The sequence below is a fragment of the Podarcis raffonei genome, chromosome 6 (assembly GCF_027172205.1).
Source record: "Podarcis raffonei isolate rPodRaf1 chromosome 6, rPodRaf1.pri, whole genome shotgun sequence".
Taxonomy (NCBI): Eukaryota; Metazoa; Chordata; class Lepidosauria; order Squamata; family Lacertidae; genus Podarcis; species Podarcis raffonei.
In genome coordinates, this window is record NC_070607.1 from 14,436,724 (window position 1) to 14,450,909 (window position 14,186).

At 44.0% G+C, this 14,186-nt stretch overlaps 1 protein-coding gene across 2 annotated transcripts in view; it reads right to left on the bottom strand.

Annotated features, from left to right (window-relative positions):
- BRINP3 (BMP/retinoic acid inducible neural specific 3) overlaps positions 1-14,186 on the bottom strand; it is a 255,967-nt gene that overhangs the window by 106,006 nt on the left and 135,775 nt on the right. For both annotated transcript variants that reach the window (XM_053391440.1, XM_053391441.1), the window contains exon 3: positions 3,496-3,686. In XM_053391440.1, coding sequence (XP_053247415.1) covers positions 3,496-3,686 — 191 coding nt within the window. The remainder of the gene's footprint in view (positions 1-3,495; positions 3,687-14,186) is intronic.

Below are 14,186 nucleotides of genomic sequence, written 5' to 3' on the forward strand. Positions count from 1 at the left end.
AGTGTTGGTGCTGACCTTTAAAGCCCTAAACGGCCTCGGCCCAGTATACCGGAAGGAGAATCTCCACCTCCCATCATTCAGCCCAGACACTGAGGTCCAGCACTGAGGGCCTTCTGGCGGTTCCCTCACTGAGAGAACTGAAGTTACAGGGAACCAGGTAGAGGGCCTTCTTGGTAGTGGCGCCCACCCTGTGGAACGCTCTCCCATCAGATGTCAAAGAAATAATCAACTATCTGATGTTTAGAAGATCTCTGAAGGCAGCCCTGTTTGGAGAAGTTTTTAATGACTGATGTTTTGATGCATTTTTAATCTTTTGTTGGAAGCAGCCCAGAGTGGCTGGGGAGACCCAGCCAGATGGGCGGGGTATACATTAATTATTATTATTATGAGCTCCTGTTGTTTGGTCCCAGCTCCTGCCAACCTAGCAGTTCGAAAGCACACCAAAAGTGCAAGTAGATAAATAGGTACCGCTCCGGCGGGAAGGTAAACAGCGTTTCCGTACGCTGCTCTGGTTTCCCCAGAAGCAGCTTAGTCATGCTGGCCACATGACCCAAAAATACTGTCTGTGAAGCGGACAAACGCCGGCTCCCTCGGCCTGTAAAGTGAGATGAGCGCCGCAACCCCAGAGTCGTTCACGACTGGAATTAATTGTCAGGGGTCCTTTACCATTATTATTATTATTATTATTATTATTATTATTATTATTATTATTATTTTCCCCTAGCTTCTTAACCACAATAAGTTAACTGAAGAAAAGATTATGCTTACGGAAAAAAGGTTTTAAAATCTGAATAGTTACTGCACAGACAAACCCCCAAAGCATAACAGCAAAAGGCAACAAAAATAACCAGGACAAACACATCCAGCTATTCCAGGCTGCCCATTATTTTCTTTAAGTTCCTTAAAGCAATGTCTTCCAGACAGAGTTTTCAGCATCTCCAGGGTTCAGCAGCTCATTCAGTATCTCTCTTCCAGCAAAAAGCTTAAAATCTCTGTGTGTGTTTTTTTATAACCAAACAAGAAAGCACACTCTTCCCTTCTTCCTTCTACTAAGCCCTTCTTCTCCTGAAATGAAAGCGAAACAAATCCTCCCTCTAGACCAAACTCTGTGGTGCCTCTCTAAGGTGCTGAAGACTGACAGGAAAATGAATAAACCTCCAATAATGGAAAGCACAGGCCACACCAAGCAGAAAAATCTGAATGCAAGACCTCCTACAGCAAGCAGCCCATGAGAAAACCCTGCTCCATGAACTGCAGAAAAAGACAAACTTCAAAGAGATCTGGGGTGCATTTTGGGGTTCTTTGCTGAGTAATTGCCCGCCCGCAATACCTCAGGACCACAATACTTCAAGAACTACCGCTCTTCATATGAACCTACCTGGACCCTGAGATCATATTCTGAGGCCCTTCTTCGTGTGCCTCGTCGACGAGAGGTGTGGAAGGTGGCACCAGAAGAATGGGCCTTTTCTGCTGTGGCTCCCCATCTGTGGAATGCCCTCCCCAGGGAGGTTCAACTGCCTCTTTCATTATACACTTTGGGCGCTAGGCAAAAGCCTTCCTCTTCAACCAGGCCTTTGGTTGATTGACATCTGATGCCCTTTTAAATGTGTAACGGAAGGAGGGATTATTGGGTTGTCTTTGTTTTTATTTTTTACTATGTACAGTGGTACATCTGGTTACATACTTAATTCGTTCCGGAGGTCTCTTCTTAACCTGAAACTATTCTTAACCTGAAGCACCACTTTAGCTAATGGGGCCTCCTGCTGCTGCTGCTCCGCCACCACGCAATTTCTGTTCTCATCCTGAAGCAAAGTTCTTAACCCGAGTTACTATTTCTGGGTTAGCAGAGTCTGTAACCTGAAGCGTATGTAACCTGAGATACCACTGTATTCTGCGTCTTTTAAATTGTAATTTTATGTGGTGAACCACCCTGGGTTCTACAGGTGTAGGGCGGACTGGTCATGTTGTGTGGATGCCTGATTATCATCTTCCGAAGCAACTACAGTCATACCTCTTCTTTCGAACGCTTCATGTTGCATTTATTCGGGTTAAGAACACAGGAAACCTGGAAGTGTTTACTTCCAAGTTTCACCGTGCACAAACGCGCAGAAGTGTTCTGCGCACTTTGTCCATGCACAGAACTGCTCTATCGCGCTTCACACATGCGCAGAAGCACCGGTTATGGACTTTTCAGGGTGCAAACAGAACCCTGGAATGGTTCGTGTCCGCAACCAGAGGTACCACTGTACTCTATTCCGAACTTAAAAATGGAAAGCGTAAAGCTGGTGGTCAACAAAAGAGGTTTAAAGACTCTCTCAAGGCAAATCTAAAAAAATGTAATATAAACGCCAATAATTGGGAAACACTGGCCTGTGAGCACTCCAATTGGAGAAAAGCCTTTACCCAACGTGTCATGGGCTTTGAAGACACTTGAACTCAGGACACAAGGAAGAAATGTGCTAAGAGGAAGGCACACTTGGCAAACCCTCACCGTGATCAGCTCCCGCCTGGAAACCAATGTCCCCGCTGTGGAAGGACGTGTGGATCCAGAACTGGCCTCCACAGTCACTTATGGACCATGCTAAGACCATGTTTATGGAAGGCAATCTTACTCGGCTTCAAGGGATGGCCAAAGAAGAAGAAGATAACCAAATTAATTAAATAAATAATTGCATCTAGAAAAAGGGGATGGCACAGCACAGGGATGGAAACTTATCCAGTTTAATGTGTGTTTTTTAATCTGCGACTTGAGCAGAGTACTGACACTCTTTTATCCTAACCTTTATCTGAGAACATGAGCCTCAACACTGTGTAACACGCTAAACAAGCAAACATCAGAAACGAAAATGGTGTTGAAGAAGACGACAGAGCAAAGGGGCAGGGGTATGACAGGCAGGAAAGGGGAGGGAATAAGAAGGTGAACTGTTTTATTACAATTGTCTTATCGTGAAAACTCTAATATACTATAGATTTTTTTTAAAGGCTTCCAATCATTAGCTAAACTTTTGACCTTTTGATTTTAACCCATCCAAGCAGCAATTAAGCCCAACTGAATGATATATGTTTATCAATGAACTCTGTTCCTTCACAAGGTTTATTGGTTGTGTGAATATTGAAGGAAAGATTCCGTTAAACTGGTCAGATCATAACTCATAACTCAGTCTTTAAAATCTTTTGGCCATTCAGTGGTGACTTTTCCATGTTCTTTGTATATGGATTTTTTGAAACTGGGTTCTATATTTCAGACTGTACATGAATGTGATGGATAAAGTGATTTTTGTGTGTGTGTGCAGATTCTTCCCCTTCCTCTTTTTCCCAGTATATTTTAGAATTTATAAAACCTAAATTAAAAGAAATAACAGAGATTACTAAACAAATGCACCATGAGGTATATGATGTTCATCCCATCATAGACAGTTGTTGTTTTCACAATTAATGCATTGTTGCTGAGAAGGTTAAATAGACAGGTAGAATACTTCTTAAGAGTGACCTTACCTCCCAGGGTAGCTGACAGCAAGAAGTGTGTCCCATATTTCTTGATAAGATTGTCTGTGATCTGCTGAAGAGTCGGCCTACGTCCTAATAGTCTTATGTTCCGGAAAAATTCAGGGGCGAGAGGCAGTGGGGAGCCAAGAAAATTCTTTCTCTCGACGGCTAAGTTATTTACTTTCCAACGGCCAAATTCCCTGGAAAGCAAAAGGAAAAATATATATGTCTCATTCAAAAACACATCGTTTAGATATTTTCACTAGAAAACTACACCAACCAGCTGTCTAGTATATATGTATGTATCACTTATTTCTGATAGTCTGTCATGCATTTGATGCCTCAAACAAGCAAAACGTAAAACAGAGGGATCATTTCATAACAAAGCCATTGTGTGAAGAAAACAAAAACTTGTTTTAAAAATGTCTGTTTTAAAAATTGCCTACTTCCTTCTGCAGAGTGTGATGGTTCTCTGCAACAGGCTGGTTTTATTTTGCAAGGGATACTAGTAGAGTGATATCAACATGAATATCTGGAATTTTACTTATGCTGCAGGGGGGAAAAACGAAAGCATTTCCTTCACACGCACGTTTCTCTGAGAGAAAAGTATCACACCAACTCAGGTTTGGCATGTTTTCATAGCTGAATTGGAACACAGTTTCTTATGGAAGTCCACTACTCTCAGTCCTTTTCAAAGCATTTTCTTCTCTATTGAATCGTCCTCACTCTCAGTGGCCCTCATAAACGTTATCAAGTACCGTATTTTTTGCTCTATAAGACTCACTTTTCCCCTCCTAAAAAGTAAGGGGAAATGTGTGCACGTCTTATGGAGCGAATGCAGGCTGCGCAGCTATCCCAGAAGCCAGAACAGCAAGAGGGATTGCTGCTTTCACTGTGCAGTGATCCCTCTTGCTGTTCTGGCTTCTGAGATTCAGAAATTTTTTTTTCTTGTTTTCCTCCTCCAAAAACTAGGTGCGTCTTGTGGTCTGGTGCGTCTTATAGAGCGAAAAATACGGTAGCTATATCTGGTGGGTTATGCATCGTGTTGACATCATCCCATTTCACTGCACAATCACCTGACCAGGAAGGATGAACAGCAATATCTAGGCAGGTGATGGCACTGAAGTGGCAGCAGGAAAGGGGAACAAAGACACTGAACCGGATTAAAGAAAGATGAAGAATTACACCCGCACCACAGGCGTTAATTAACTTAGCAACACTAGGATGACAGTGTTCACACTAATTCTACTACTTGTGAATGACCACTGATCATTTGCATACATTTGAAGGCATCTACACCTGCCAACTGAATGCAACACTCGTAAGATTTTTACCAATTGCTTTTGCTACAATAGACAACGGTGTTATCCTTTTGGAAGCTGCTGCAACTAAAATAATTCTGCCTTATGAAAGTTGCCAGCTACCTAAAAAGCCAAAACAAGAGCATATTTGACACAGCTCTATAAAATCAAAAGAGGGATTTTCATAAATTGCATTTCTATTTATCCCTCTCGTGCTTTGAAGGGCCACTTGCCCCTTTCCAGGTGGGCGGCATTTGTTGCCCCTCACCCAGTGCTGGATTTACATATAAGCTAAACAAGCTATAGCTTAGGGCCCCACTCTCTTGCCCCCCCCCCCAATTTCAATATTAATTTTTTTAAAAATAATATTTATTGCGGTCCATAGACCCACAAAATGGTTTCAAAACAAGATACAGTTAAGACAACCAAACAACAGGCGAAAGAGACAGAGGTAGTCATTTTGTTATGTCTAGAGCATGATGGTCTTTGTTTCTTGCGACCTCTGAAAGAAACTTTGCCACCGTCAGTGTAATATCATTTGACTTATCCTCCAGAAGGCTTCAGATTTTCCTGCCAAATTTGCTAGTATGGATTTGATCAGTTGATCCCTTGCTTGCTCATACTGCTCACTATTAATATACTTCTTCTTAATTGCATTTCAGTTCAACAATTACTTTGATCAAATACATCTTTTGTTATGTGCAAATGACCTTCGATACCTATTAGGTCCATAAATTACCATATAACATATATTCAACACACACAAAAAACAGTGACAATTTGTTGTTGGCAAAGGGCAGCTGGACATATAAAGGGCCCCTTTACCTTCAGTAGCTTAAGGTCTCATCAAACCTAAATCCCGCCCTGATCCACACCTGTCTGCTTCCATCCCTAGAAGCCCCGAATCATGAGCCGCCCTGCAGGGCGGAATTGCCGCCAAAACATTAACATTTGAATGGGCCAAACAGGGGCTCATTCACGGGTGGAGACTTGGTGGCAGACCATTCTGCCAGCGATGTGTAAAAGCTGGCTGCACTGAACACCTTCAGTGCAGTTGGCAGAAAAGCAAACCTGTCCTGCCTCCCTTTGCACATTCATTTTGTAATTCTTTTTTTTTAAAAAAAAAAAACACCCGAACACCTCAACAAATCGTGTCCTCCCTAAAAGAGGGCACGTGTTGCGGTGAGACCTGGAGACTGACCTCCTAGTTGTGGGTGGGTCTATTGGATAGCCACAACACCCAATTGGTAGGTCCCTTGTTGCTGGGTGTAATCTGGCCAATGGGGCGCAGTCTAAATGGATCAAGGGACCTATATACAGTGGTACGTCGGGTTAAGTACTTAATTCGTTCCAGAGGTCCGTTCTTAACCTGAAACTGTTCTTAACCTGAAGCACCACTTTAGCTAATGGGGCCTCCTGCTGCCGCCGCGCTGCCGGAGCACGATTTCGGTTCTCATCCTGAAGCAAAGTTCTTAACCTGAGGTATTATTTCTGTGTTAGTGGAGTGTGTAACCTGAAGCATATGTAACCTGAAGCGTATGTAACCCGGGGTGCCACTGTAAACCCATGCACGTGTCCCAGAGCTTCCTCTTTCAGCTCATGCATCAGAACACCCACCCACCTCCCCCTAATTTTAGGGCATTTTGCAATTGACCTTGCTATGCCCTCGTGTGTCGTCTGTCGTTGGGACAGGAGCACAGCAGGAATTTTTCCCACTTGGCTGATTGGCTGTGTCCATTTGGGTCTCACCTGCCACATAGCAATTCGTTACAACTTGTAAGGTTGTGGATAGGCATTGGTTCATGTGATAGGGATGGGAGAATGGTCTCGCCATCCCTATGTGAAGGGTATTCCGTTAAAGGAATCCAGGGACTCAACTGGTTTGGTCAGCCCCCGAGAGGGGGTTGTGCCCATGCCTGAGTCCAGGGGGCATGTGGGTGGTGAACAGAGTCTGTTCCCGGCTGTTTGCCTACCAAGATGTTCACCCGTGGCTGACTTACGCTGGTGCCCTGGGTCAGCGCTGCCTGCAAGGGTGCAGGGAGCTAGTCGAACCAGAGCCTATGCAACCACTCACTTTTCTGTAATTAATAAAGTTTTGGCCTAAATTCTGCCAAAAACCAAAACTAAAATTTGAGTCAAATGTGTCTTTATTTAAGGGGGAGGTTTTGGGGTCTGAACACGCATCTGCAGATTAATGCCCAATGGAATAAATTCATTAATAAGCACATGCACATTTGACACAGACTAGAAACTGACAAAGAAATAGAGTGTTCTGTCCATTCCTGCTTTCTGAAAATATAAGCCCCCAAAGCACAGGTGTGAAGCTCTCCCTTTGGTTTCGCTTCCTCACTTTAAATTACAATAATGTCTGCAAAGCAGATCCTTAAATGGAGGCAGTTTTTGATTACCGCTGAAGATAAATTATTCCAGAGGCTGCATTAAACACAAAGAATGGCACCTCCTATTTGCTTCTCCAAAATATATCAGTGGATGCAATGAAAGCAAACAGGTCAATTAAGTAGTAATAAGCACATCTTTTATTCATTTGCTTACCAATTAAGATGCCGCTAAGAGTTATTAAGAAAAGGACACATTGTCCTCAAAATCTAATCAAGGGACCATTCTTGTTGCAAAACATCTGTGGAATCCTCATTTAGATGGGACATGCCAACAGTTAACGCCGTTTGCTTTGAGGGAAATTCAGAGTCCAGTTTGTGCGTACTACACTGAGATAACATAGGGGCTTTTGTCCATTTCTTCAGTGTCAGGGAATAGGGAACTAAGCACAGAAACTGATCACATTGATCCACTTTTCTTTAAAGCCACATAAAGGGAGTGATTCATGCTTAACCTGGGCTACAACGAAGGGGAGAGCCACAAGGAGAAGGCATTTCTATAAATTTGTTTGCTTCATTGTAGAATATCACAGAGTTTGTTGGGCTCACAGTCCTAAGCAGAATACCTTCCTTGTTGACATCTTCCATATGCACGAAACTTATCAAATGGGGCTCTGCTCTTAGTATCATTACCAGCACTGAACTAGTGCAGTAATTTTCCTCTCCTCCCTGGAAGGGAAAGTTCTGTGGGTGGAACTCTGTGCACACAGCATGGGATACTCTAGTGTCCTGCCCTTTGAAGGTTAGGCCACCAAGTATGGGGGAGTAGGGCCTTTCTAGTGGTGACATCTAGTGGGACGCGGGTGGCGCTGTGGGTTAAACCACAGAGCCTAGGACTTGTCAATCAGAAGGTCGGTGGTTCGAATCCCCACGGCGGGGTGACCTCCCGTTGCTCGGTCTCTGCTCCTGCCAACCTAGCAGTTCGAAAGCACGTCAAAGTGCAAGTAGATAAATAGGTACCACTCCGGCGGGAAGGTAAACGGTGTTTCTGCGCAGTGCTTTGGTTCGACAGACGCAGCTTAGTCATGCTGGCCACATGACCCGGAAGCTGTACGCCGGCTCCCTCAGCCAAGAAAGCGAGATGAGTGCCGCAACCCCAGAGTCGGCCATGACTGGACCTAACGGTCAGGGGTCCCTTTACCTTAGTGGTGACATCAGCATTGGTAAATTTACTAGCATCTGTTGTTCATGGAATTTAGAGAGATGGTGAAAGCTTTTCCATTCCCCAGGTTTATTGGGCTGAGTAACTTCAGAATGCACAGCTGATCTGTTTTTATATATATTTTTGTATGTGTGTACACTAACCATAAAACTCATAAAACCCAACAGAAACTGTGGTATCTTTATGATATAGGGTTTACAGCGGTACCTCAGTTTACGAACTTAATCCATTCCAGAAGTCCGTTCTTAAGCTGAAACTGTTCTTAAACCGAGGTGTGCTTTCCCTAATGAGGCCCCTCACGGCCGGTGCCCTTCCACTATTTGGATTCTGTTCTTAGACCAAGGTAAAGTTCGCAAACCGGGACACTATTTCCGGTTTTGTGGAGTTCTTAAACCGAATCATTCGTAAACAGGACTGTTCTTAAACCAAGGTACCACTGTATTTGCATCTATTTGCTACCTGAGCCTATGTGGGAGGGGCTCGCATCATTAACAACCCCAAGAGGGCCTTGCTTCCCCCATTGCCGCCGCCTTAGATGAAATCATAGGAATCATAGAATGGTAGAGTTGAAAGGGACCCTGAGGATGATCTAGTCCAACCCCTTGTGATGCAGGAATATGCAGCTGTCCCATACAGGGATCAAACCTGCAACCTTGGTGTTTTCAGCACCATGATCTAACCAATTGAGCTATCCACAGATTCAAACAGAAATCAAACATCCCTCTGACTCCCTCAGTTCCCAGCTTGCTGCTTTGCTTCTAGCTCATATCTCTCTCAACTCTGCTTTTGCCCTTCTATCTACCTGCTGCCTGACACCTCCTTTGTTCGCTTAATGGCTCATCACCCAGGCGATCACCTCACCAGGAAGTTAGTCTGGCTTATATGTTAACATTTGCCGGATCCAGTGATTAGAAGGATCTTGGAATACAGCCTACCCACTCCCCATCCCAACTCATAATATTACTATAACAACAGCTACCAAGGGGGGAAAGGAACATGTGTGAGAAAGATGATTTAACCATTTCCTGCTAAGCATCTTAGGTCTCCGTGAAAATCACCCTGAGATCATCTGAGGCCCTCCTTCATGTACCGCCTCCTTGAGAGGTCCGGGGGGTGGCAACATGAGAACAGGCCTTCTCTGCAGTGGCTCCCCGTCTGTGGAATGCTCTCCCCAGGGAAGTTTGCCTGGCACCTTCATTATACACCTTTAGGAGCCAGGCAAAAACATTCCTTTTTAACCAAGCCTTTGGTTGAACTGATCAACATCCCATACCCTTTTAGAATGTGTCTCTTTGTGGGGGGAAGGGGTATTATTGGGTTATTGCTTTTATTTTTATTTTATATACAGTGGTACCTCGGGATACAAACACCTCGGGTTACAAACGCTTTGGGTTACAAACTCCGCTAACCTGGAAGTAGTACCTCGGGTTGAGAACTTCGCCCCAGGATGAGAACGGAAATCGCGTGCTGGCAGCACAGCGGCAGCAGGAGGCCCCATTTGCAAAAGCGCGCCTCAGGTTAAGAATGGTTTTGGGTTAAGAACGGACCTCCAGAACAAATTAAGTTTGTAACCTGAGGTACCACTGTACTGTGATCTTTTTATGTAAACCACCCTGAGACCCCTGGATATAGGGTGGTATATAAATTCTATAAATAATAATAATAATAATTAAAAAGGTCCCATTTCCCATGGGAAAAGAGAAGCTTGGGGGGAGCAGCTTTCAATTTGTAGTTTTACTGCCCTCACCCCTGCATTCAGCAGTCCCCATCACACGCAGAGCTGCTATTTAAAAAGTAAATACCAGGGTTGGACATTCACCCCAGGCTTAAAAAACCATGAGTTTATGAAGTTGGGGTTTATGAAACATTGTGACCCTGTGCTCCTTCCACACAGATATAATTGAGTTGTTGTTGTTGTTGTTGTTGTTGTTTAGTCATGTCTGACTCTTCGTGACCCCATGGACCAGAGCACGCCAGGCACTTCTGTCTTTCACTGCCTCCGGCAGTTTGGTCAAACTCATGTTGGTAGCTTCGAGAACACTGTCCAACCATCTCATCCTCTTTGTCTCCTTCTCCTTGTGCCCTCCATCTTTCCCAACATCAGGGTCTTTTCCAGGGAGTCTTCTCTTCTCATGAGGTGGCCAAAGTATTGGAGCCTCAGCTTCAGGATCTGTCCTTCCAGTGAGCACTCAGGGCTAATTTCCTTAAGAATGGATAGGTTTGATCTTCTTGCAGTCCATGGGACTCTCAAGAGTCTCCTCCAGCACCATAATTCAAAAGCATCAATTCTTCGGCGATCAGCCTTCTTTATGGTCCAGCTCTCACTTCCATACATCGCTACTGGGAAAACCATAGCTTTTACTATACGGACCTTTGTTGGCAAGGTGATGTCTCTACTTTTTAAGATGCTGTCTAGGTTTGTCATTGTTTTTCTCCCAAGAAGCAATTGAGTAATAACTACTAAATCAACACCACATAAATGAACATCAGACTGGAGGGGGACTGAAGGCCACTTGTGCAATGGTGCTTATTTATTTATATAACACATTGATATCCCATATGTTATTTCAGACAATATATGGTACCTAGAGCCGGGGAACCTGGGATAAAACCCTGCAGAATTACAATGCAGCTCTCTCTCTCTCTCTCTCTCTCTCTCTCTCTCTCTCTCTCTGTGTGTGTGTGTGTGTAGGCAAATACAGTGGTACCTCAGGTTACAGACGCTTCAGGTTACAGACTCCGCCAACCCAGAAATAGTACCTCAGGTTACGAACAGTTTCAGGTTAAGAACGGACCTCCAGAACAAATTAAGTTCTTAACCCGAGGTACCACTGTATTCTAATTTGTCTATTTACTGATGAACTTAACAACTGAACGTTATTAAGAACTTCGCTGATAGTTCTGCCACCCCTCAAGAACATAGCAAAATTTCTGCTTCACTTTTCTGGAACCTGAAGGTGTCACCGAGATAAAACTGTTTTGACAGAGAAATAACACTTGAAGCATGTCATTTAAATATGGATATTTTTAATCTTCTGGATTTATTTTTCTTCCTTTGAGCCTGCTGCTGTAACTTAGGGCTGGTTTGCACAAGCCCTGTCCAGGTGAAAGGCACAGATAGACAGGGGTAGGATCACACAGACTGAGTTCCTGCTACAGACTTGTGTCCATTAAGTGAAGGTGGAAATAGATCCCATGTGTGAATAACTGCATTTAAGTAGGCTATATTTCAGCCTTCAGCTGAGCATGGGCAGGGCAGGAGTGGAGACAATGTTTGAGCTTCCCCTTCTTCTTCATAATAATAATAATAAAAAATGAATTTTATTTATACCCCGCCCTCCCCAGCCAGAGCCAGGCTCAGGGCGGCTAACACCAATAACATTTCAGTAAAAACATAATAAGAAAAAGGAAAAAAAAACAATTTAAAATACAGGTTAAAATGCAATTTAAAATGCAGCCTCATTTTTAAAGTCAAAACCATAAGGGGAGGGAAACATAAGGGTCAGACTGAGTCCAAACCAAGGGCCAGGCGGATCACCTGCGGAAAGATGTCAAGTCCTGTAGGGCCCTAGTCTCTTGTGACAGAGCGTTCCACCAAGTCAGGGCCAGTACTGAAAAGGCCCTGGCCCTTGTTGAGACCAACCTTACCGCCTTATGACTTAGGACCTCCAAAATGTTGTCATTTATAGACCTTAAGGTCCTTCGTGGGGCATACCAAGAGAGGCGGTCCCATAGGTACGTGGGTCCTAGGTCGTATAGAGCCATCTTTGTGGCCCTCCCAGTGTCACTGGGCTGCACCTCCCAACCATTCCTGGCCATTGGATTTGCTGACTGGGACTGATAGGAGTTGGAGTCCAATTATGCCTGGAAGGCACCACACTGGCAATCCCTGTGTTTGGTCAATGTGTGATGAGGGCAACTTTGGCTGAATAAGGATCCACACTCGGAACATGAGTTTGTTGTTGTTTAGTCATTTAGTCATGTCCGGCTCTTTGTGACCCCATGGACCAGAGCACGCCAGGCACTCTTGTCTTCCACTGCCTCCCACAGCTTGGTCAAACTCATGTTAGTAGCTTCGAGAACACTGTCCAACCATCTCATCTTCTGTCGTCCCCTTCTCCTTGTGCCCTCCATCTTTCCCAACATCAAGGTCTTTTCCAGGGAGTCTTCTCTTCTCATCAGGTGGCCACAGTACTGGAGCCTCAGCTTTAGGATCTGTCCTTCCAGTGAGCACTCAGGGCTGATTTCCTTAAGAATGGAGAGGTTTGATCTTCTTGCAGTCCATGGGACTCTCAAGAGTCTCCTCCAGCACCATAATTCAAAAGCATCAATTCTTCGGCGATCAGCCTTCTTTATGGTCCAGCTCTCACTTCCATACATCACTACTGGGAAAACCATAGCTTTTACTATATGGACCTTTGTTGGCAAGGTCCAACATGAGTTTACACTGAGCATATTGGGTTTATGGATTCCCAGCATGCAGAAGAGCGTTATGGTGCCAGTCAAAGGCCGAGGAGCACATTTCATCTAGACTCAGATGATAAAAATCACAAACTGAGAATGCACCATGAGCTTATATACAGTATGAGAACGGCATATGGATGAGACTGTCAGTTTGCATTTCTTAGTACAGAAAGTATTGATCTGATGTGTAGAGATCTTTTCTATTCTTCTTAATTCAAGAGGGTTCTGGAAGCTTCTCTGTGTGAAAGAAACTTCATGGTGTTTGGGTTATTCCTTCAGAGAAGGTGAGCACAGCTGGTTTAAACTGGTTCTCTTATCTTTTTCGCAAAGGTCATGCTGACTATAAAAGTAGGGCCAGAAGGAGCCTGGGAAACACTTTCTCTTTCTATCTCTCTTCCTTCTGGTGTTGTGAACATAGATAGGGTGAAGGTTTAGACTTGTTATAAGTTATTGTAAGTTTAAGTTAAGTCTGCTGCAACTGGATTTCTTATGGACAGTGCCAAGCCTGAATGTGCTGGATTTGTGATCATTGTGCTCATTTGCCTTCAGTAGCGGTAAAGCTCTGCGGGATGAAATGCAATTGGCTCTGGTCTATTTTTTTGGGAATCCTGCAACATGTTTAAGTTATTACTCTGGTAACTATACATTGGATTCTGCTCTGGATCAATATTGAGTAGAATATCATGACAGAGACTTCGTAAGAATGAGATCCTTTCACACAATGCCAGTACGCCACCTCTTTGCCAATCCTAGTTCTTATATAAACGAATGCATTCTGTGTCCAAAAGACACCATATATTCTGAGTGAAGGGTTTGTAAGAGTTGCATCAAAAGTCTATTGTGGGAAGATTAAGACTGCTGTACAATTAGCAGTGCTAAGCCTTATTAACAATAGCCTCATTATGTCTGTAAAGTGATATTAATGCTAGCAAACATCAATATTAATCAAAGGCAGATTTGGGCAATACTGACCAGGAAACTTGTTGGTGACAAGCCTGTGAAGGCCAGAAGATTCTAACTACTGGCTTTTTGCATGCTGTAGTGAATATTTCAATGAAAACATATTGGGGAGCCTTTTCCTAAAAAGGGGGTATATGTGTGTAAGCACAGACATGTGTGTGTGCACGCTTGCACAAACATGTACAGTGGTACCTCGGGTTAAGTACTTAATTCGTTCCGGAGGTCCGTTCTTAACCTGAAACTGTTCTTAACCTGAAGCACCACTTTAGCTAATGGGGCCTCCTGCTGCTGCCGCGCTGCCAGAGTACGATTTCTGTTCTCATCCTGAAGCAAAGTTCTTAACCTGAGGTACTATTTCTGGGTTAGCGGAGTGTGTAACCTGAAGCGTATGTAACCTGAAGCGTATGTAACCCGAGG